The sequence below is a fragment of the Tribolium madens genome, unplaced genomic scaffold (assembly GCF_015345945.1).
Source record: "Tribolium madens isolate multiple individuals breed KSU strain unplaced genomic scaffold, Tmad_KSU_1.1 Scaffold_97;HRSCAF=244;Tcas5.2_LG3a, whole genome shotgun sequence".
Classification (NCBI taxonomy): domain Eukaryota; kingdom Metazoa; phylum Arthropoda; class Insecta; order Coleoptera; family Tenebrionidae; genus Tribolium; species Tribolium madens.
In genome coordinates this window covers 7,522,915-7,549,459 of record NW_025401069.1, presented here as the reverse complement: position 1 = coordinate 7,549,459, position 26,545 = coordinate 7,522,915, and the positions used below count along the sequence as shown (strand labels likewise).

Here is a 26,545-nt window from a genome sequence, read left to right as displayed (position 1 = left end):
CGTTTTTAAGTTTACATTTCCTATAAATGATGCAAATAAAACTTCACATTTCTCTTTTCTGAGATGTTTACAGAATATATAGTAAAAAGCATTTTAATCAACACATTACGTATCTCCCAAACGTTGTAAAAGTTTTTCAGATTCGCTTCGAAGGCCTGGACAAAAATTTTGAATTAAATGTTGTAATTTACGACAGATTTATAAGGAATCGATAAGATAAGCATAAAAAATAAAAGCTGCAGAACTTTCCTGCAAGGTTCATTGCCACAGGTCATAAACCCTATCGAGCCAATAACATCTCACATTTCAGAACTACGAAACTCAAAGTTCTGAAGGTCAGATTGTCAGAGAGGCTAATAACATTTCATAATAGTACCCAAGCATCTGAAAGATGAATTGTGATTTTTAGCTTTGAGCAAAAATTATTATTAACTGAAAAGTTACGATACATCACAAACGACACAAAAGAAAGACAATTTCCAAGCTTGTAAAAAATATAAATCTTCTGTTGTTCCTTTGTATATATTCTGAATTTATTTTGTAATAAACTTAGTCATTTGTTGGATGAATCTTGGTAACTTCCAGTTTAGCGTCTAAAGTTCCATGCTTTTATTGAAAATACTCGTTTAAATTCAGTATTGACTGTGCAAGTCAGTTTTACTCGAACAAGTATTCGAATTAAAGCTTTAAAGGTCTAGAATTAAACAAAAGCTTTGTCGGTTTTTAGATAACATTGTAAGCGATAAGAAAACTTTACTCAGAGAGTGTGATTTATAAGACACTAAAAAGTGTTTTGTGGGAATAATGAAAACTGCTAGATATACTCGTATATTAAAGGTTTCAGTTACGTGAGAAATATTTTTTCACAGTGCAAAAGGATGTAATACGGCTTTTACACACAACTTTATTACTTTTTTTCGGCGAATTAATTCCATTGTCTCTGACTGGGACTTTGTCTGTTTTTTGAGTAAAGTTTTAAATTACAAGATCAAATGTGATTAAAAGTATTTATATAAACAGAGTTAGGTAGATTCATTAAGAGTAAACACTTTCATTTTACCACACGAGTTCTAACTCTCATTGGTAGTTTATTCGAATTACTTGCAGACACAATTAAAATGTTTTTGTTGCCCAATGAAAAAACATTGCAGGCATTACGTAAATAACGAGATGCTACTTTAAAGTCTTAACGCAATGTTGTACACAACAAAGAGCTTTAAGAGCGAGTTTTGTTAAGACCTAAATCTTTCGTTATTTAGTTCTAAGATTTTAAAACCTTTTGCATGCTTTGAATTCACTATTGTTGATGTTTAATTAACTGTGATGTACTACGTGTGAAAGCTTAAAACTTATGAATGCTAACAATATTAAAGAATTTGTAATGTCTGGCAATGCAAGTAAAAATAAACAATAAATATGTGGTTTTTAGCTTTGCACATTCTATAATGAAACCTCAAAACATTAGCAAATTAATAGCAATTGTAGCAAACACAAATAAACCTGATTAGTCTGTGATCACGAACACATTCAAAAAACTGTGCAAATTCTTGTCATCCATAAAGAGATCGGTAATTATAAATGTATTTTCTCGAATTTTGCATTCCGTCTGTGCCAGATGTGTATGTTTCTGTAATTTATTTCCATTGAATAACCTTATATGTAAAGAAAATTAAAAAGCCGAGGTTTTAGTTTACTTTGTATTCATGAACACTAATATTTCTTCGGATTATACGTTCCAGTTCACATCTACCTAATCCACTCACATCTTGTAACAAGTAGAGGAGATACCAGCTTAGTAACAACTGTAATCTCCATAGCCCATAAGGATGAGGCTTGATATCAAGACTATCAGGTCACTGACTCTGACATTAAATGAAATGAGGATTTCTAGGATTTTCTGAAGAATCTCTTGCAGTTTCAATTTAACAATGTAATGGCAATCGACACATAACTTAAACAAAAAAGTTTTTGTAAAAACAAAAAGCCTTTAAAGACTCCTACTATTTGTTTGAAATAACTTGTGACGAAGACACATCGATTTTTACATTTGCTAATTTCATTCTACCAAAATATGCAACCAAAATAACAAACTATATTTACCTTTATTTAGCTGTATCTATAATTATGACTGTCATACATACACCGCAACGCTTTACTTTATTTATACATTGAAATGAGCAAAATTTATCGATTTCATGTATTTTGAGCAAGTTTATCGCTTTTATGAGTACGAGCGATTCGATTTGTTGGTGTTAATAATGTATTTACTTAAATCAGTGATGTTACTAATATTTTGTGGGTGAATAGTTTGAGTTTAAAATTATTTGAAATGGAACTAGAAGAGTTTTCTAAGGAATTTACGAACGAGTTTGAGGCCGTCCGAGAAAAGCTACTACCTGGAAAATTACAGGTCATTTTTAAAATAGCACTCAGAAAACACTGCTTTGAAAAAAAATTTTTTTAAAATATTTAGCAAATAGTTTTCATTACGAGTTGTAGCATCACACTTAACAGAGATTTTGTACTGAAATAGTGTTAGGTTATTTATTAAAAAAGAATCAGCTTATATATAATTATTTGATTAAAACATTTCAAACAAGTATTAGCAATCTTATTACATAGTTTCAATACCATGTAAGGTAAGATACCAGGAGCAAGAAAAAAATGTAAAAAAAATTCTATCTATAAAAATTTCGAAGTAATGAGAGTTTAAATTTTGCACTTTGTCTCTATTTATTTCTGTTGGAAAAATAATTTTTCAAGTTTTTTTTTGGCACAGGATATTAGAAGAGGAAACAAAGAAGCTGTATCCTAAATTGTAACTCTGGTTAATGTTATTTGTGACTTTTATTGGCGAAATTTTTGTACCTTTATCTAATAAAAAACATATACAGGGTGATTCTTAAATAGACCGAGAAAATTTTATCCTTGGTAATATCAAATGTAAAGATGCTGGAAAAAATATTTAAAAAATTCTTTGTTTAACCGTTCTCCAAATAAAATTTATTAAAGTGATTTTCGAAGTAAAGCGTACGCCACTGATGTGTTCGTAAATAGTATTAGCACAGGTAGTGGAAACCATGGTATTAATTTGATGAAAATGTATTTGAACATTGCAACAATTCATAAACGCCATAAGTGGCACGGATCAAGGGGGTTTTGCCCTTAAAAGATAAACGTAAAAATCGTACAGTTTGCCTCCATTTATCCTTGGGAAGCTGTGATAAAATTTTGTCGGTCTATTTAAGAATCACCCTGTATGTACAAGATCATCAGTATCATTAAATATACATAAAAAATGTGAAATGTCAAAAAATAAAAGTCAAAAAATTTTGACAGATTGAATTTTTTAAACATTTTTTTCATGTTCCTGGGGGCCTACTACCGACTTCGATGAGTTTTCTCACCGGTGACAAAACTCACGTGCATTTTGTCACTCATTTTTAAAAACCGCTACTATTGACATTGCGTGAATTGAGAAATCTCACCGATGAGTTTTGTCACCGGTTAGATATTGCAACGTAGCACTTTCGCGCTCGTTGCTTAGCGTTTGACAAAACGTTTTTCCCAATTTTTCCATTTTTGATTTTCCAAATCCAAACACTATGAAGGTGACGGAGGAGCAGAAAGAAATTCTGGTCGAGTTTTTGCGGATTCGACCAAAATTAATACATTATTACATTATTGGCTTAATTACTCGAGTATGGACAGATAAATCACTGGGGCTTCTCTTTGGACGCATATAAGGTTCCACAACAGTTACAATAAAATTAAATAAGTCTTTGGACACTCGAAACAGCTTGACAAATTGTCTTTCTGGCAATTCCCGCAAAGGATCTCCAGTAGCAGCTCGCCTCAATGGAACATCTACTTCTTCTTCCTCTTCCAAATCGTCAATTAAATTGAGCATCATTAAATCATGCATTTTGTGCACTACAAGCAGCGACGAGTTGCTATAGTTTGATTGCAGAATATAGTGCTCAAAAATTTGGTTTATAGAATAATTTTAATACCTTTGTAAGAAGAAAGCCTTGAAGGAGGAGTCCTGAAAAGGACCGATTTTATATTAATCGAAGAGAAACAAAACGTACGACGCGAAAATAGAAGTACGACACTGGCGAAAAACGATGTAAAGAGTAAATTTCCAAAATTTAGATAACGTCTGCTAGAAATAATAGCTGTGAATAATAGTCTCATCAAGATCAAAAAAGAGAGCGTGGTGTGGTGGGTTATCTACCTGCGTTTTTCTTCAAATTTTGTCTGAAATTTAATGATAATAAACCAAAAATATTAAATATTCACTTTTTTTTATTAAACAATTCATATTTTACTCATTTAAACCAACAATAATTCTTCATTTGAATTTAAATTATTACAAATGTCAAATCTCACGAGTTTTCTATGAATCTYACTCATAATAAAGCGCTCGAAAAAACTCACGCGTTTTYATTCGAGTTTTGTCACCGGTGAGAAAAGTCATCGCGTCAATAGTAGGGTTTTAGCACTTCTCATTAAAATGACGTCATTTTGGTGAAAAAAGTCACCAGTGAGAAATCTCACACGAGTCGGTGGTAGGCCCCCTGGTATCTTATCTGACTTGAAATTTTTTTCTGGGGCGCGAGTTCTGGCGCACTCTGTATACTGATTTTAATAAATCTATTACCATTTTATAATTGCTTTATGTTTTTTTTCTAACATTTAAAAATCGATAACGCAACAGAATAAATACAAACAATTAGGTAGTAATTATTAGTTAAACTGTAAATCGGAACCGAATGTGCAAGGGGAATCTTTGTAATCTCGCTACTTAACCAGCTAATTATTTAATACTATCTTAAACGTTCTAGCATTAAAATTTCTACCTTGGAAGTCTATCTCTGGATTTAATCCGGGTATCGTGTTTATTACACGAAAACGGAAATATTTATTTCATTTAGATTAACTTGTTGCGCACACACCTCGATTTGTCTGTAATAACTCTAAAGCTAATTAAAAGTAGAGAGCTGGCGCATTATCTTCAGTGCTTTGCGGGACATCCACCTACTAAGTAAACGGATGTGAGCTTTTTCGTTATTCGGGTTAATCCGGTTAAGATGTCAATCTGGACTATCACACGTGGCTTTGACGTACTTTTACCAGTTTCACTTTTCTAAATGCTTTTTTTAATTTAGAGACTCGATGTGAGTATTATGTGCGGAGCTACTGCCACCGACAGTCTTTTTTATGAAACCAACGACGACAATATTTAATTTAGCACTTGTCATGCTGTTTGATAAGGAATAAAACTGATATTTCTAATTCCGAGCTAATAGTTAATATCAATACTGCGAGCTGTGGTAAGCTTTTGTTAATTTAGTGCTAGAAATGGCACAAAATGAAAGTGTAAGCATTTATCTTTTAATTTTTTTGATAGAAAAGCATTAATTTGTGATTATATCCACACTAGCTATACCTTACTCACATATTGTTTCAATAAATTCAATTTGGCAAGTCGTTAGTGAGTCGTCGAGTGAGTCAAGATTTCGAACGGTACTCTATAATGGTTTGGAACACTTAATTAGATTGACGTAATCGACAAAGTTTCGCTACACAAACCTAAATTTAATAAAATACTTTCATTTCGTTTCAACCTAACTGGACAATAGTCACATACAGTTTGCTGTTCTAAAATCTTTTGAAAGATCTTGCAATGATTGCAATTTAAATAAGAATTATTGTCCTTTAGAATTTCAACTCTCGGGTAACAAGTATCAAGTTAAGTATGTATTTCAATTGAAACGTCAAGGAAAAGAAATTTAGGTCACTTATTTCTTCGACCAGGACTGACATAAATGCTGTAAACATCTACGCGTGTCCTAAAAAACTTTGCCGAATTTTCCTTCACCATCTAACCTTGATCCAGTAATAAAATATTTCCGCATCATTTGAATTGGTAAATATCGTAATGAGCATTTTGGAATTTTTATCAGATATTAGTTTTATTATCTATTATCTAATAAATAACTTGATTGCACATCATTATTCTATCTATTACTAAAACAAATTTGTTTTGTGTATCTTTAACAGTCAGAAAAAAATTGAAACAGTGTGGGCTGTTTTTTCATTTCACACAAATGGTACGGTATGTTATGTATAGGAAAAAACCGTTCATTACTCTTTAATTATAGGAAAATGATGATTATTTCTGCGGAATTGCGTGATTTATTGTCACTGTCTGACAGATTAATTTTATACTCCAGTTCGTATACTTTGTTCGAATGTAACGAAATTCCTGAAATGAAAGATGACACCCATGTTGCTCGTATAAAATAAATTTGATGACTGTACTATTTTGTGAGATGAGTTATAAAGTCCATTTAATTTTTTAACTAACTTTTTTTATCACTTAAGTTGGTAGGTAATTGAAAATGGCATTTTGAAGCTATAAATCAATCACAATCATTTATCAATTTTTAAAAAGAAATCTGTATAGATCAGGGTTCCAGGGTTTCGATCCTGCAGTTTCTTATTTTTCTCTTGGAAAATATGTCACAACTTTTCATAAAGTGGAAATATAATATTGCAAAGGAAGGAAACGGAAATGACAATGAGTGGGTAGACCGCACTGGCCCAGGATTGTTTACTTAGCCTCCTACATTAGAAATGTCGAAACACCTCAGCCAAATTGCGGAAACATGTCATAATTTTAACACGGAAACGGCTAATTCACAATAATTTCAACACCTTTTCCTTAGTGTATTTAATAAACATATACAACTATTTCCACAAAAATATTTTTGTTCTGATTTATGTGCTCATATTATTAAAGTAAAATAAATGCAGTAGAGATAAAAACCGGAGAAATGTTCGCAGGATATAAATAAAATTAAAACATTGCTTTTGCTACTCTCGACGTAAGTAAATTTAAAAAGCACTGATTACAAATGCTACTGTTGCGTTTTAGTCGAAATATACATTTTAAAATTACATCTTGTTTAAAGTGTAAATAAATGAAATAGACCTATCTTGCTAACGAGTACCTAGTCGAAAATTGATAAATTAAAAACCTTTAATTTGTTAAAAAATCTATCTTTAACTATTTATGAAACATTAAAAATATTTTAATTGAGAAAATGTTTCGAAGCGCTTTAAAATTCTAATAAACAGAACGCTATAAATTGTATTACTGTAAAGCCCACGGCATAAAACATGAGCTAAATTAGGGTCGCAGATAATTATCCCTAATTATTTACAAATTTAGTAGAATGAAATTAAAAAATCATATTGCGACATGATATTTTTCTTGATTAATTAACGCCATTACGTTACGCACCCGTTTAAGCTAATCAATGAAACTAATGATAAACACGAATAAGTTACTTTTCAGGCCATTACAAGTAAACATATTTTGCACCTAATTACCTTATCACCGAATCTATTTAAATGTTCTGTTTTGAAAACTAAATATGATACTCTAATAACCTAAGTAATTACATAATTACCTACCTGTTAAGTACATTTTTCTTAAATCGATCGACTCTTGATGACAAAAGTTTATAAGTTTGAAACGACATTTGGTCTGAAATCTTACACTAACACAATTAAGACCAAAAGATCTCACAACTTCAACAGTGATACAATCTTTGGGCGAATTCCATATATCAAGACTCTAAGCCTAAATCGGAGTTTTGACTTTGAAAATGTCTAAATGTAGACAGCATTAAAAATTTTGTACGAAAACAACAACAACTTGAAAAGTAAATAAGTACCTAAGAAGCTTAATATTTCAGTTCTGTTTGCAAAGTTTGTTTTCTTACGCATATAATTACTAATTAACGTCGAACATTTAAATTCGGTCTCGTATTTGTTTACAGTGAGGTTACGAAAATATCACTAACGCAAATAAGCATTTAGTCATCATTAGAATAAACCAATGCCCAAATTAAGGTTGTTATAATACAGCACTAATACCTAAAACCATTGAAATCTCTTGCGTCAACATGGATGTAAATTGTTTATACAGAACACGTCGTCATAGGCCAGCACAATAAACAGAAATTAAGAGAAATTGGTTTCATAAGAACATCAATAAACAATTTAATTTTTAGAAATTTTCTTTGTTATTTTATTTTGTTTTGTTTTATATTTCTCCCAGAATACGCCAACAATTATTTTTGCTTTAAATTTTTTACGTGGTTGTATTGTGTAGCAAGTAAAGTACGAGAAAAATTGATAGAACGTTAAAAATGAAAAATCAAAGAGAAAAATTATACCCGAATGGCAACGGTCCAACAATTAATTTTTCCATGACGTTCCGCCCCATAGCAGCCGTCCTGCAATCGCAAACATCATCTCAGCAAAAACTCCAGCGTATTGTTTGTTGTTTCAGGAGAGCGAAAACGTGCGATGCCCTGCAATGTGGAGCTATGTGATGGCCGCCGCCAGAGGTGACCCACGTCGGCGACCTGGCTCGGTTTTCACAGTACAGTCAGCTAATTGCGGCCCTGGACCTTGCAGGGACGGACTGAACTGTGCCAGATATCCGCTCAATTCCGGATACAATTCGGCCACTTTTCAAAAGGACGCCATAAGTCGGGGATTTTCGAGAGATGAACTCAACTCGACTATCTCTCGCGATGGCTCCAGAGACGTCTTGGCGGAAGTCCGGGTGCAAACGCCCTATTCGGAAAGATGCCAGAGTCCCACGGAATCTCCCTTTACGCAACCGTTGCAGGTATTTATCTTAGTTGTCCAACAAGACTCCACACAAAAAATATCAAACTTTTTAAAACGTATGTGCTGACCCGGCGCCTCCACCAAAACAGCAACACAAACAAACCATTGTTTATATTAATTTATTGTTTGGGCGTTGATTCGATTAGCTGTCTTTTGCACAACTATTGAGAAAAATAAATTAAAACTGCTTTTAGATTAAAATTCTTTTAAAAACTTTATAACAACTATTTTTTGCGTCATTTAATTTTAAATAAAATTGTGTATTGATTCTGGAAACTTTGACACCCAAAATAAGATTAAAGCAATAAAAAGTGAAAATTTCATTTAAGTATGTCTTGATAAGAAAACCTGTAGGAAGTAACGATCAAAGAAAAATTAATGCGAATATGTCGAAAAACAGCGAAGATGATGTTTAATAACCATTTACTCGTAATAAGTTTTTGGAGAACTAGTGTTTTTAAAAAATTGCTTAAAAATTTCCACTTACAATTTAATGTAATGTTGTTAGTACTTACTGACATTCTTAATCCCTTTATCCGTGGTTCACTACCAGTTATAAAAAATAAACATTTTTCAGCTTGAAATGATTTTTTTATCACTACAGGGTGATTCAGATAAGATAATGAACCTGACGATCTGGCGATGCAACTAATTTCATTTACGTCTTGATCTAATTTTAATTACGATTTGCATTTGCAATCCATGTTAGAGCTTATTCCATATCTGGTGGCGAACTGACAGTGACAGAAAAGACAATTGGAGTGCGCCCACTTGCTTAAGATAAAAAAATACATAGGCGTACTTTTTTTCTTTAAAAATTTTGRAGACAAAGATTGTTAGRAATATCATTTTTGAAAATTCTTTTCATGCGTTAWCAATTTAATAATTTGTTCATTATTCTTCATCTTATGTATGAGAACCTACTTATTATAATTTTTTAAAAAATAACAGTGGTTTTGAAATATTATTTCATACGACGCCTATGAACAATATTTATTTTAATAGTAAACATATGTTTAGTGTCAAAATTCAGTCATTTTTGACAACGTCAGTTCGCCACCAGATTTGGAACAAGCTATATCTATCTTATGTTGCTCTGACAGTGCTTTGACAAGCAATTTATGATTTATAAAAAAACTGTTTGTCTACCTTTAATGTTTTATTGTTTCATACATTTTGTATTGGGTTTACACCGAAAAGACTTCTCTAATTCCTCTATCATTCCGCGAGAACTGAATGGCATTAATGATCTTTCTCTGCACTGATGTCGAACTGACATGAGATGATAACTGGGATTCAACTTGCAAATTCTAATTTACATTGGATCAAAGGCGTAAATGAAATTTGTTTTTTGGATTGCATCGCCAGATCGTCAGGCAAATTATCTTATCTGAATCGCCCTGTATAATAATATGCTGTTTCCTAATCTTTAGAGGTTGGAAAATACGAAGGTATTTTCTACCTTAGTTAGGAAGTGACTTATGTGTACTGCCAACGTTATAAGACATCAACTGAATAAAATAGCAAACAAACCTTGATGGGAAATCATATTACACCCTGAGGCTCCATCTAACCTCAAAGCTGGGCTTCTTTTTCTCAACACGGTTGTGATATACGATTTTTTTTCTTCATTATATTGTGTCATGTATGTATTATAACGTTGCAATATCCCATCAATTTACGAAAATAAATACTTTTTGATTCTCAACTCTTAAAACTTTTTTCCACATTTTTCTCGTTTTCAAAGATGTTTTCATAAATTACCGAAAGAGTAAGTAACAGTTCAAAAGAATCTAATAGCATCATAACCCCAAAATATAATTTGGAGTCGTTCGGCTGTCAGACTAATTAAAATGAATGGTCCAGAAATCGATAATTATAAATACCTGTATGTATCACAAGCCAACGACTCAAGTCAAGATAAAATCGATATCTACACAACTCTAGACTCAAAAGTCAGTTTTCTTAATTAAAACACAGAAATGAATAAATGAATTATGGTTGTTTTGATTAGATTATTACATCTCATAAACCAAACGATTTAAATTACTTTTATTATGGAATTTTTTTGTTCGACTGTTGTAGATGTTGGTAAGACAAAGAAAGCACCATGCGCAATTTACGCATTACGAGTTTTCTTTCTAAAATTTTACTATTAATTAAAAAAGAATCTCTGACGAGAATAATATTGTCAGTAAACATCACACAATGATGAATCATAAACAATCAATTAAATGAGCGTTTGTTACTTCTAGTGTTAATATTACAATTATTAATTATAAAATAAGAGATGTTTTTTACCTGGTTTCATTTTGTTTATTTATTCGGATTCTGATGTATTTGCGTGTAAATAACATTAAAAAGTTGTTATTACCGCAAAATAAAACCCACTTCAAGACTTGACTGTGGCATTTTATTTTCTGAATGTAACTATACCAAAAGTGTGATAAACCGTCTTATGAGAAAAGTAAAAAGTGTTTGAAAGCATAAAATGATGATCTTGTTTTCATTTGTTGTAATATACCTTGCTCTTGATTCAACTGAAACCACAAATGTTTTAAAAACTTGACCAACAAATTTCATGCAAGAACGAACTTGTATGCAATCGACATTTTATTACATAACTGCGATACCTCAAATATTTCAACAAGGATTTGCAACGACAACTTCTGTCGATAACGTCCAGTGAATAGGAACTACAATGAGGACGAAAATAGAAACAAAATGTTTAATTCGATTTGTGTTATAAAGGAAATTCGTTTATTTATCGACGTTCCTTGGTCAAAAACAAAATAAAGTTTTTACACATCAGTTGCTTATAGATGTATCAAAAACAATAAATTATTTTAATTATCTTACACCAGACCTACTAGAATTTACGATTATTCCATTTGGCACTAATTTGATGCAACAATATTTGCCTTTGCTGAATCCTGTGGTGAATCAACAAGAGACTGGACTCATCAATCATTACTATTCTAGCGGAGAGAATTATTGCAGTTATTCACGTAAATTACTTAAGCTCAAGAAGCATTTCTTAAAATAAATTGAAGAAATATTTCTACGCCTTTTATCAAATGAAATAGTCACATGAAATGAAAATATCTTTGAAGATATTAACATATTTATTACTGAGTCTGCACCCTTCCTAGTTGATTTTTTAAATTTTAAATAAGGTTAATAGAACCGTGTTGCAGTCTTTTAGATTTGTGTTTGATTCATATAATTCATAAAATCTGCATGTTTGAAACTAATGTGTCCAAATTCTCCCACATATTGTATACGTGGCAGTAAATTGTGCTAACGTTTAATCAACACAATACTTTGTGTTTCGATTTTCCTTCCGTCATATACTTTGTTTTTCAAGATACGGATTTAAAATAATAGAGTAATTAAGGCGTTTATAGTAATTAAAGTTTTGAGTAAAATAAAATAAAAGCAATTCTTTGAAATGAGATCTAATTAAGCTAAATAAGCAACAGTTATTCTAAAACTAATTGTTTTTTCATGATGTTTCCTCTTGTTTTTATTATTCTCTTATATCGATTTTAATTTTCTATTTCAATCCAAACCTACCATCAAGATATTACGGTAAGCATTCAAAAATATTCTAGAACGCCAAAATACTTTAGCGTTGTAGAACATTTTTTAGATATTTTATTTTTAAAAAAGCTAACAAAAATCAATCGCGCAAAAAATATCATAAGCATCAAGAACTTGCCGATCTCAAACAATAATTAGAGTCGTCGCTTCGCTCCTCCTCCAAATAATAATAGTCTTCGATCGGTAAAATGTTCTTACCGTTCTTGATACTTAATATACTATAATTAATTAAATAGATATATTTGGAATGTCAAAAAATAAAATAATCGGCAATTAATACACACGCTATGGTAAAGCTTTATAGATACAATTAATGTATCATTTTAATCAGCTTGTTTGTATACAAGATTTCAAATATTAAAATGGGATTCAAACTGATTTTCAACGGGTTTAATTAAATATTTTATCAAATGTCTAAATTTTACCAATCAAACATTTCACTACAGTACAACAGTAACAAAAGTCAAATTATGTTCTTTATTTCATAACTGAATGTAATGTTAAGTGGTTAAGACAAAATATAATCTAATTTAATGCTAACGTCCTACACCTGTCATTATTATTGATAATCCAAGCACTTTGCTTAATTAAGTTTAGTTTTCCCAATTGATACCACTGTCTTTCTGTCAAATAAAGCTTCATTCCGATCTGTATCACTGTCTAGTGTGTATATTGACGTATGTTAGGGCTTGAACTGCAGACTTCCGACACAATACACTTTAAGGAAAATTCTAGAAATGTTTTCTTAGCAAACGATTTGTTGGAATGTAGTGCTCATGTTATTATATTGTTAAAAGGAAATTGTCCATAAAATTGTGGTGGTTGTTGTGTTAATTCACCAACAAGTTGTGGTTATGAAATATCAAATAGGTGGCTTCTCGCCTGCATTAATATTCCTAGTGCTTACATTCGACATATCCAACACTTTGAAACTATATTGGAGTCTAGTATTGAAATGGAAACCAAAATGTAATTAATTGAATTCTGCTACGTGAGACTATTAAAAAGTCGCATAAACAAAACGTGTTTGCAATTAGAAATATATTAGCCCGCATGTGATACAAATTTGTCAGTCTCCGTTTGCGAAGCTTTGCTGCTACCACAATGTCTCTCTTGATGACAGTTTGTTAGCGCAAGTGTTAAAAGTACGCGACAAATATCCACTTTTAAGAAAAGTAAAATGAAATGGTGACAGTTAAACTAAACATTACTGAAAATGTGAGGGTAAGTAAAAATGAAAGTGGAGTAACCCCAATGCTGTAAATTTTCCTTGGAAAAACATTTCCTCAAAAACTTAGATAATTTATACCAAAGTTTTCTTAAAAGTTCTTTTAAATCAATTCACTTCACTTACTTTAAATTGAAAAAGGTTGTTACCATCTCACTTAATTTACGTACGCACATGGCTTTACATGATTTTGAAGCTAAAACTGTTTCTCGAAAAATTTATTCGTGTTACAATTTTTGCCGATTTATTGACTCAATCTGCTTAGTCAAGTGCTGAAAATAGGTATCCCATACCTAAAATGTTATGTCAGGGAATAGCGTCTATTTTGTCGGATTTAGAAAGAAGTCTACCACGTAGGGAATAAGTTTATTCATTCATTTAAACTTAAATGTGAACAACGGTTTTAGGCGGAAATTGGGTTTTGCTAATTTTTAAGCTGATGTTTCGAATTAGAATAATTTACTCCACACGTATAATTAATTTCTTAAAACAATAACTACGTCGCTATAAAATGATAATTTATTCCCACCAACAAATAAATTTAGAAATTTATTTCAGAAATATTTGAATACAATGTGATTTCCAATTTGTAAAACGTTTAGGTTGAATCCCTTGCTTCTTTCGATTGACATCCATGGTTTAAAATCGAATTTAGAGTTGGAAATTCTGACAGTAATTTATGTTTTCGTCTAGGTTTTGTATGGTAAAATAGAGTTTAAATCTTAGCAAATCCTTCAACAATTCAATCATTGTAATTTTAATTAAAAATTACGTGTTTTTTACTAAAAAGGTAAAGGTTAAAGGTACAAATGTCAGTCTTCAAATTGATTTCAATCTTCATTTTTACGACAAAATACCTTTAGCCATATTTCAATTACCTTACTTTTGTGTAATATCAATTTCTGCATCTGATATGTTGAATACAGCAATTCAAATTTCAAATAAGCAGAGCATTTTAAATCTGATTTAACAGCAAATAAAGTTTCGTTCAAGGATGGTGTCAAGTTTACAGCATTTTATAATCTGGGTCATTCTAAAAGTTTGCGTTGTGAAAAACTACTCATAATTATACTCCATTCGACTCTTGAGTTATATTAATTTTTAATTTGTAAAAAAAGTAAATCATTTTTAATTAATTTAAGAAACCTTTCCAGTTCTTTAAAACAAAAAAAAATTAAAATAGCTGAAAGAAATAATTAATCCATTCAATTGTAAGGAAAAGTAGACACGGCTAATATGACACGTAATAATACTTATTTTCGACTCCAAGGATAAGTGTATCTAAAATGATAAGTTATTTATAAACCAATGCAATTATCACCACGAGTCAAATGTAGAAACTTAATTAAGAGTAAAGCTTGATGAATTAATAAGAATAAATTATCCCCACTAAAAATACTAGCTGGCAGCCCGGGATTAAATCAAGATTTGTGCTATAAAATTAAAAATAAAAGTCACTTATACAGTAAGTAATAAAAGTCCGTCCAAAAGCGTTATAAAAAAAATGCAACTCCCTATCAAGGGTGTAACGAGGTCAGTAGCCCTCGTAAAACCTAATATTCCTATTTACAAAAACGTATGTCACTGGAGAAAAGTTCAGAATCGCTAACTTTGACCAATTTAAGTTTTTGTTGAATTTTCCCCAAACGGCCTTGTATCTAAGACAAGAATTTAACACGACAACATCATTTATTTCGGAAATTTTATTACCATCAAACCCTTCGGAAGTAGAATTTTTTTTTCTTATTGATATGAAAACTCGTGTAAAATAATAATAAACGAGAAACTTTTGAGATTGAAATGAAAGTAAATTTTCCTCATTTTCCGAGTCAGATTATATGGCGTGAAGATTGTTTAATATTGCAATGCATCCAGCTATTTTTATCGTAACATTAAATACATAAATGTCGTTGTTGGAATACTAATGGAATCAAAAGGTTTTGGAAAATTCTGAGCGTTTAATACCGTTAACAAGATTGCAGACATTAACTGTCACTTCCACATGAAATATTAAAATTTATATTTTAACGAAACTGCGTCATTCCGCAACAGTTACAGAGACGAAAGAATATTCATGTAGGGAAGAATTTTATTCACATCCCAAAAGCGTCAATATGCAAATAACAATCAATTTTCACGTATCTCTTACTCTTAATTCAGGTAGTTCCAAATCTATTCAGCCTGAAATTGGCAAATAAGCTCCTATATTTATCGTGCATGATTTGGTTTCATATTAAAGTGTCTCAAATGTCGCATCTGTTGCCCCCAAAGATCAAAAGTGTGAGAACTGATCTCATTACAAGTTATCAAGTGGTTTATCGAGACAAATCGATTCTAAACTAAGATTCAAGGTTTCCTACAAAGTTATTTGATGGAAGGACTGATTACATAAAATATGTGTCAAACATGGACCAAGTATAATAAATACTATGGTATCAAATTATAAGACAATAAACCTTTTCTTCACTTATTTTAAGTCTATTTTGAGATACAAAAAATAATCTGCACACAAAATAAATTAAAGATAAATTAAAATCTGACATAGCAAAATTGTTCAGAATTAAAACAGTGGAAACTTCGCTACAATCAATAATAACTTTTGGCAATACAACATTATTAACGTCTTAATGAAAGGAACATTGGAAAGAGTTGTTTTATTACAATTGAATAATTCGGGGTATTTTTAATTATTTTAACTATTATATAATAGCAGACATATCTATTAATTGCAACTGTCTACATTTTGTCATTGACAATTTCGAAACCATTTTCCTAGTAGCAATAGCGGCAATAAATCTTCTTAAATGACACATTTCAATACAAAAGTTTCATGATTCAAATAAGAGATTGACGTTCGTAGACTCATTTGTAATCAATAGCTATGACAAGCTTTATTTATTCTTATGATATAACTGATTACTTTTAGCTAAGACATAAATCATTATGACGCTCACTAAAAAAACTTAGTAAAAGTATGGATACTTAAATTCATATGCAATTAAAATATCAATCAGTTACAAGAGAAGACGCATTTTTTTTATTGGTAAAATTGTTTTTGCTTGCAAAATCTAAATTATGCGTTAATACCGCAACATCATTCAAGCAAAATAAAGGCTTAAAGTTCGTAACAATTAAAGTGTGAGGGTGAGGAAATGAAAATGAATCTGTAACTCAGTCATTTAAAAATTAAATTTCTTAAAATTGAATTGAACTTGAGCTCATTATGTTATAAAATTTTGTTTACATGTATTTAGTCTAGTTTTTAGTCATTTTGGTCCTACGTCGTTAACCTTTTGTGCAGGGCATAATAGGACTTTGAATAGTTTTGGCTCGATTTTACTGAATCCTTCGAAAACTTCCGTTCCTTCGATTTAATCACAAAGACACTATAAATGTATACAATTAAAATAGAATCCAATTTCACACTTTTAACATAACACTTGTCTAAAACAAATACCACTGAAAGACATGATGTGAACACGAATGAGTATAATGACTATTAATGACGCTATTCCAATAAAGCAGTGCAAAGTGAGATGTTGGGAACTGCTGATTGCTCTATCTACTTTTTCAACAACAAAAATGACAAAATTACAAACAAAAATGAACAATTATTATCGAGTCTGTTAAAACTAACGCAGATAGAAATTTATATTCATTGATATTTGTATTTTTTTTTTAATTTTTAATTGGTAAAATTGTTTTTGCTTTCAAAATCTAAATTATGGGTTAATACCGTAACATCATTCAAGCAAAATAAAGGCTTAAAGTTCGTAACAATTAAAGTGTGAGGGTGAAGAAAGAAAAATGAATCTGTAACTCATTTAAAAATTATATTTCTTAAAATTGAATTGAACTTGTGCTCATTATGTTATAAAATTTTGTTTACATTTATTGTAAATTTTTTTCAGGAAAATGTCCCGCAAAACAGACTGTTTTCGGCAATGCGAGGACGGTTAAGACAAGTGGCAGCATCCCTCCAGGCAGCAATTCGTTTCCGACGGTTTCCCCGAAGGGACTCACACCCCCCCGATTGGTTCGTGGACAAAAGTCACCAGGATGAAAATGCTGATGCAATGGATACTTCAGAACCCACTTGTTGGGGTCACCGGATTGTTGTTGATCCAGCGCTTCCGTCCTACTATAAGGTCTACCTAGTTTTTAGTCATTTTGGTCCTACATCGTTAACCTTTTGTGCAGGGCATAATAGGACTTTGAATAGTTTTGGCTCGATTTTACTGAATCCTTCGAAAACTTCCGTTCCTTCGTTTTAATCACAAAGACACTATGAACGTATGCAATTAAAATGGAATCCAATTTCAAACTTTTAACATAACACTTGTCTAAAACAAATACCACTTGAAAGACAAAATGTGAACACGATTGCGTATAATGACTATTAATGACGCTATTCCAATTAAGCAGTGCAAAGTGAGATGTTGGGAACTGCTGATTGCTCTAACTACTTTTTCAAAAACAAAAATGACAAAATTACAAACAAAAATTAACAATTATTATTGAGTCTCTTAAAACTAACGCAAATAGAAATTCATGTTCATTGATATTTGTAACAGTTTTTAGTTATGTAATAATTTAGCAAGAACCACAAAGTGCTAAAAATTTTGTGTAAATTTTGTTCGAAATCAGTGATTATAGAAAGAAAGTAACGTTACTTTATTAACCTCATCGATCAATGAAATATCATTAAAATAAATTGCTAGAAAATTCAACCAAAGTAAACAAAACTGGTCAAAAGAAAAATTGACGATATTTTACAAATGAACTGCACAATTACGTGTGTAATAGAAGTCCATTGTTGTCTTTATTTAAAATTAACTAAAAAAATACATGTTGATCTGAAGCTAGAAAGACTTCTGTCTGTTTTATTCATGTAGATGGGAGTCGTCTATTTTAGTAAGTATTTTACATACAGCGAGTTGAAAAAGTCCATTAGTAACATTTAAAATTCAAAGAAAATTATATAGGACATTGATAGATACTAATCCAGTCCATCGCCTAAAATTATTTTCAACTATACAGCACGTCTCAAAAAAAAGTTACATTACAAACTTGTGTTTTTTTAAATGAAACACCATATGTCGTTTTTAGATGTGGATTTTTATGACAATGTTTTTAAGCTAAACTTTTATTGGTTAATTTTGTTTAGTTTTTTTGACGAAAACATGTACTTTGTAGAAATTTATTACACCAAAACTAAAACATCTAGAAATATTTTTTACTACCGCAAAGAAGAAGGTACCAGGTATAAGGTTGTAACATTTTTTTAGTGTATTGCATTTGCAAAAATAAAAAAATGAAGGCGTTTGTTAAAAGTTCAATAACTTAAAAAAATTAAATGGAACACCCTATTTATTGTTTTTGCATTTAAAAGACTATTAAATTGTCTTTCTAAAATTATTTATTTTTAGGTGTTTATAATCAATAACTAAAAAGATATTTAATGTTGAACATTAAAAAAAAAATTATTACTATTGTTTCAGTAATCAAAAAGTGCACAATTGCACAACAGATAGAAGAAATAACACTGTATTATTCTTTATTTTTAAATAAAATAATTTGAATTTCAGTATTTATAACAACTTTTACAATCTTTGGATAAATCAACGGATAAGTAATCCGTGGTGGAATTACTATGGTAATTATGTATCAACAATGCTCAGATATTGATAGGTATTGTTGCTACAATTAATAATGAATGTTAAATATCTTTTTATTTATCAATTCTAGTCATTAAAAGTTTATTTTTTTAGATAGACAATTTATCAATCTATTAGATGCAAAAATAAAAAATAGGGTGTTCCATTTAAATTTTTTAAGTTATTTAACTTTTAACAAACTTTTTTATTAATCTTTACAAATGCAAAACACTAAAAAATTGCTACAGCTTTAAATTCTGTATTTTCTTCTTTGCAAAAGTAAGAAAAAATGTGTTCTAGCTGTCTTAGTTTTTATGTAATAAATTTTTTTAAAATGCATGTTTTCGTCAAAAAAAAAACGTCTTATTTCTAAAACTAACCGAAATCGACTAATAAAAGTTTAAAAGGCTACATCCAAAAATGCAAATGTTTTATTTAAAAAAAAAACACAAGTTTGTATCGTATCTTATTTTTGGGACATGCTGTATGGTTAAAAATAATTTTAGGTGATGCACTAAATTAGTATCTATCAATGTCCTATACATTTTTTTTAATTCTACCATTTTAAGGTCACTAGTGGACTTTTTCAAGTCGCTGAGACACCCTGTATGTTTGCAAATCATGTTGTGCAGAGTTTATAAATAAAATAGGCTGTTAAAAAATTCTAAAGAACCGAGTGTCAGATTAGTAAAAACGACTCGCTCACACGCTCGTGAAATTCTTAAAACACTATAAAAAATCATTAGATACTCACGAAAGCACTATGAAAAAAAAAACACAGGAAGACAGCTAACATTCTTGTATTGCATGTATAAAAAAATAATTGGAAAGAATGAGTTTGCAAACTCTTTTATTAATGAAAAAGTAATATTACGAGTACTTGACAGTAAGCTTATATGTGATGTAATTTAACAAGAACATTTGCAATTGTTTAAAATAATGTAATTCCGTGCATAATTAGTGAATTACATTGGTATTTACATTAATCTCCTAATGATTTCCGTACCCGAAAATTACCTATGTGGATAAAATTTTTAAATACAAATACTTGTAGGCTAAGATAAATCCTGAAAAATTTCTTATTACACGACACGTCAGCTTATTTAATCCACCTTCCTTCCTCATTTTTCGTAAACTATTTCATAACGTATAAATAGGAAAGTTCATATATGGCTTTTGCCTTCGGGCAGGACATTCTAATTTAACAGCCAACCCAATTTACCACAATAAAATTACGGAACTAAACCTCCCTCATGACAGTATCTTAAGTGTCATTTCTGATGGCAAAAATTTAAATAATATCTAGTTTAGGTTAACTTTCCATCCTAATACTTCTAAATTTCGCCACACTGGACAAACCTCCGTATCTCTGCATATACTTTGTTTAAAATCATTTGGATTTGCTTTCTGCTGCCATTTAAGTATCTGTTTAATTAAATAATTTCCAGCACACACATAAACTTACTGATCCAACTTTATAGTTAGAAGTTTCTCCTTAATTCGATTAATTTTCCCTAATGTTTATTAAATCCACCAAAGATCATTCATGGAAACGCAAAGAGAAAAATGTGCAATTTTTATGTTCAAAATACGTGTCGTAATTTCCTATGCAAAAATTTGTATGCATATCCTCTCTTTATTTTCTTTACAACTCCGAATAAAGTTGTGTCAACGCACTTTGTTTACATGTGTTTTTACAAAATAAAACGCAATCACGTTTGCACCATAAGGGTAATTTGTAAAATTTGCATATTTTCGATTTTATAAGGGTCAGAATTTTTTAACATGTGGGCTAGTGGTGTACTCACATTTTTAATTTTAATAATTAACGGTTGCAACAAAATTGATCTGAAAATTATGCCGGCACTTGTGGTGACCCCAAATATGGTTTAGTTTCAGCAATGGCTTCAGGAAATTTTGATCTAAATAAGCGTTTTTCGTTACAGTGGCTGATGGTTGTCTCTCTGGCTGTGCTGTACAACGTTATTTTTGTCCTGGGAAGAGCTGTGTTTTGGGAACTTAATAACTCAGTGCCATGGCTTTGGTGGACGTTGGATTATTTCTGTGATACGATCTACATTGCAGATATATTTGTTCATGCTCACGAAGGTATTATATATTTTCTTAATATTATATTTTGTTAAATGAAGACACGTAACACTTAAAAAAAACTCTTTTGCTAGTAGCTGGACATCTAAGCCTTACATTATTAGTAGCTTTTTACTGCTTTTTAATCTTGTAATTGAGAGCTCAAAATTTTCAAATTATTGAAATTCTGTGAAATAATTTGGCAATATCGTTTATTTATTTTGAAAGAAATGGATTTTCTATTTTTCAGTAAAGCAACGAAAAAATTAATAAACGTAATCTAAATAATCCCATAAAGTACAATTCAATTTACTAGTGTTTTATAGATCTTCCTAATATCGTTCGTATAAAACAAAAAAATTAGGAAGGATAAAAGAAAGATTTTTTGTTTTATGTAACTTTATATTATTATTAGCCTCCTGCATAATTGAGGTGATTTTAATGCTCATGCTTTTAATTTGTTTAATTTATTGTAAGAAAAGCTATGAGGTAATGAGTTGATTTTTTAAGAACATTATTCTCTAATTGCCTTAATTTCAAGCTTCACTTATTGTGGTGTCTTTCTTTTTACTGGAAACCAGTTTTTGCATCTAAATAGGACATTCTGTATGCAAAAACAACTGTTAAATTTGATTGGTTAACTTGATGTTCAATTTTGACATTTGTAGTCTTATTCATAATAATAATGTGCAATATACAAAATTCAAAACTAGAGAAAAAATATACATACAACAAAAATATTGCGTAAAAGCAAAATGTTCAGCAAATTGTTCTTTAAGATTTCCACATATTCAGTGTTAATTTGTTAATTTACAATCATTGATTCCAATCTCCGTATTAATTGTATTAGTTTTATTTTGGTTTATAGCATATACAGAAAGTTTATAAATGTGGATCAAATTGATACAGATTTCAAATGCAATTTGTCGCTTTGCTATCAAGGTCTATTAGCATTAATCACAAATATGTCAAGCACCACCTACACCGTTGGTTCAACTTTTAATTCAAAGTTAAATTACAGAGAAAAGATGTTTTAACCATGTTTTCTTTGTTTTGTTTCCATCGTTTTTACGCCTAAAACACGATGTTTAAAACCCTTTTTATTTATTGTTCCAATTATATCGTTTTAAAAATTTTGCTTTTGATGATTTGACAAATCTGTTACTCTTTGCATCACACAAAGAAAATCAAAACCTCAAATTCTATTATACGTAATCACTTGATCTACTAATGGCCAGTCTGTGTTTGATCACGTTTGCCATGATGACTATTAGACATGCATAATAATAAGTAATCACCGTATTAAACCAAGTCCTGATTTATTTTGGCAATAAATAATAATTTAAAGACCTCAAACAAGTGTGAGTAAAATTACCTCTTTGATTTAGATTTATTTGAAAATGTCATTAAAGTGTTTTTAAAATTTCCAAAAAATATCTATTTAGAAATCCTCATAAATGTATATTTAGAAAGTAAAAAATATTAAAAATTTTATGAAATCTCAAGAGTATAGCCTTGAGTATACTTATATAGAATTTTAGAAAAATTAAATTATGATTTTTTTTGTAACAAGAAATAACGTTAACTGTGGTTAACGAGCAATTATTGCTGTCCATCCGTGGATTAATTAAATTGTCATTAAAATAACTGTTAGGGACTATGTATCTTTTACGGACATCAAAATCTATATTTTTGGGAGTTTTATAGGGAGAAACAGTACCGCAACCAAAATAGATCAGTAATTACACTTTTACACCTCATAAAACTTTACAGACGTTAGATTTACGATAGAGATTAATCTCGCATCAAATACTTACCTACGTAGATAAAAATGTTAAACTTCACCATAAAAGTGAAGTTTAATTACGGCTTTATCTGCTCGGAAGCCCTTTGGTTTCCTTTTTTGACACTATAGGGAATTAAAGAATGAACAAATCTATATGTAAGTACAAAATTTAAAAACCTCTCGACACTCTTATCAAGAAAACTTCTCCAGTAAATTAACATAAAATATGAGATGCAAATTTCAGTTGTAAGGTCATATATTATCGAGCGATAAATTTAAAACGGCAACTAAGTCTGGAAGTGTACAGATAACAAAGATGCGTGTTTTTGTCTTTACATCTCAGATTTCTATTACTGTGAAGTTGATATATTTGCGAATGAAAGAGTTTTCTTTGATTTTTAAACCAGTGCCACCGAATTTTAAGTCAGTCTTCAAATAAACATTAAAAGTAGGTGAAGGTTTTCATCCGACTGCAAAATATATCTTTCGTTCTGATTCACATTTAAAATAAAAAAAAAACTAGAAGTTTGTTTGCGCTGATGCTAGAAATATACTCACTTGTTCATTATTTGCTCATTAGTACGAGTATATCTGATTGTTGATCCGTAAAATTTGATGGTAAACGTTCCGTGTCACCTATTTTAAATACTAAAAAAGCTAAAATGTAGACAGACAAACGTTTTATATCTTTCACTAGTCATTTCTAAATTTATTATAGTGACATTTAACTACGGGTTTACTACATAAAACAAAGTCTTAAAACATACATTTAAAAGTAGTGCTTACATGACATTACATGTCAGTTCGAATTTCGGCTGTATTGTTCCAAGAAGTGAAGAAATAAGAATTTTTTCTCGACAATGTTTGAAGTATTGTCGAGCTTTTACGATCCTGTTACAAATATTCGCACCTCTCGAATTTGATTTCTGGATCACATAGCAAACGCTAAATTCAAGAGAACGATCAAAAACAACATAAAACAAGACACTTAATTTAAGATCCTGCAACCATTATAATTTAACTTGATCCTGAAACATAAAGCTACTTAATTACCCATGCATTTGAATATATTTTTTTTATTAAACTTGGATGTATAAAAATGTGACACAAACCTTGGTGATTAAAGCAAATGAGTTTAGTGCCTGCTAATTGAGAAATTCTGTCTGAAAAATACTCACCAAATTAGCACGTCCGCCCACTAGCTTGCCCGAAGCAATATTTTTTCCAAAAAAACAAACTCGAGATAATTGAAATATATCAAACAGCATAGAAATGCGTTTTGAATGTAGATACGTTACAGTTTTAAACCAAAGTCGATTTTATCAAAAACGATAGTCTTGTTTGTGATGAAGGAAATGTTAAAACTGCAAACTGCTGTGCTTTTTCCGAACTAATAGTTACATTTCATTATACGAGTATCGTGTCTATTATAACTGATACATCTGTTACACAAAAGCAACCCAGAGTAGATTTATTACATGGCCGTTTTGGTAAAAAAAATTTAATCTAATTATGACTCACCCTGTATACCCACTACTACTAATACAGGGTGTTCCGTTTTTATTGTTACAAATTTAAACAGGTGATAGGATATTCAATTCTAAGACAAAAGTTTCCTATAAACATATATCGAAAAATGCTTGGTAAGAGAGCTACACCCTCTGAAAAGGGGCTAATAAGTTTTTGTTAATATTTCAGAAACCATTTAAGATAAAATTACAAAATTTGCTACAGATGATAACCTTTATACACCTAAACTAATTCAAACATCAAATCTTGAAACTGGTGAGGTTTAGGGTAAAAAATACCCTATCTATTTTGGCTTTAGTTTCTTTAGTTATGCATTGATCAAAATGGTGGTCACTTTGAACAACTCCTTTAGATTTAGGCAAATTCATTTAATTAATGTTATTATTGTTACTGTAATGTAATGTTAATTAGTTGAGGTTGATTAAAAAATATGAATTTCTTGCTTTTATTATTCTGTAAATTCTGATTTATTTGAATGTTGTATGGGTGTGTAACATAAATTTTAAATTAATTTTATTCAAAAACAATAAGTCGTATCGACACAAGAGAAACTTTTCTGTGAAAAACTATCGAACTTAAGATTTTGTTGCTGAAAGTACCGAGAAACTAAAGCCAAAATAAATAAGGTATTTTTTTACCTTAATGTCCCCCAGTTTCATACGCCCCTGATTAAAAATTTTGACATTTGATGTTTGAATTCGTTTAGGTGTTTAAAGGTTATCATCTGTACCAAATTTTGTAATTTTATCTTAAATGGTTTCTGAAATATTAGCAAAAACATATTAGCCCCCTTCCAGGGGGTGTAGCTCCCTCACCAAGCATTTTTCGATACATGTTTATAGGAAACTTTGGTCTTAGAATTGAATATCCTATCACCTGTTTAAATTTGTAACAATAAAAACGGAACAGCCTGTATAGTGGCGCAGCCAGAGATAGAGTTTAGGGAGGGTTTACCTATGCAAAAATTTCGGGCACTCATTAATGGTGATTTCAAAAAAACTTTAGACGACATTTTCAAAATAATGATACGTTTTTATTTACTTCTATAATTTTTATTATACATTTCATGCTACTTTTACTTTATATTTTATTTTACTTACCTTATTTTGTTTACTTATATCTATCTACTTCACTAGTACACTTATGTACCTGTTTTAAAGCTCTGGTGCTCTTATTTTTTACTTTTATTGGAATTATTAGTAATAATAATTAATAAAATAAATATTCCTTTATTTTTATTATTTTGTTTACTTATTTATACACTATTAACACTTTTCTATACAGATGTTTGTTTTTTCGCACTCTTATATGCCCTCCATCTTTTATTATTATGCGCTTTCCCTTACTTATGCTTTGTTCACTTATTTGTTCTTATGCTCTGTCTCTTTCTTATTATGCTTTACGTTCTTATTGCTCTTATACTCTCTCTCTCTCTCAAAATGTTTCAAAAATTTATTATTTGCAATTTTACAACGCTTTTGAACTTTTCAAAGTCTCTTAAACCCCCAAGAGTGCAAGTGGTTCAATTTTGAGGCAATTTTTGGTACCTGGAAAGCAAATTTAATTTTTTATCATATAAAAAAGATAATTAATAACTAGATTAAATAGTTATGGAGGAAATTGCTGATAAAGTCAAAAATATCCAAAATATTAATTCAACTATAACTTCTCACTACAAAATAATTTTACAGCTGGTGTTGGAGTTTAACCCTCCTTCCCCCCTCGATGCGCCGCTGATCTAATAGTCGTATTAATTATGAAAATATTGATTTTTTGTTCGTTAATTACTTGTAATTAATGAAGCTCGTATTCTCAATATTAAAATGATTAGCCTCGGTTGACGTCCACAGAACCTCATCACGCAATTCTAGTCTACATGCAAAGCCACAACCAAATTGACACTAGGGATTACTAAATACAGTCGTAATTAAAATGTTT

The 26,545-nt window shown here is 30.3% G+C and overlaps 1 protein-coding gene across 2 annotated transcripts in view; it reads left to right on the top strand.

The window, feature by feature from the left end:
- The window catches only part of LOC123014362 (cyclic nucleotide-gated cation channel subunit A), a 42,534-nt gene that overhangs the window by 4,255 nt on the left and 11,734 nt on the right, over positions 1–26,545 (top strand). The window contains exons 2-4 of one of the 2 annotated variants that reach the window (XM_044413426.1): positions 8,369–8,713; positions 17,458–17,694; positions 21,150–21,312. In XM_044413426.1, coding sequence (XP_044269361.1) covers positions 8,396–8,713; positions 17,458–17,694; positions 21,150–21,312 — 718 coding nt within the window. In that variant the 5' untranslated portion in view covers positions 8,369–8,395. Of the gene's footprint in view, positions 1–8,368; positions 8,714–13,406; positions 13,543–17,457; positions 17,695–21,149; positions 21,313–26,545 lie in introns of those variants that run through there. The other variant, XM_044413429.1, reaches the window with a different exon arrangement.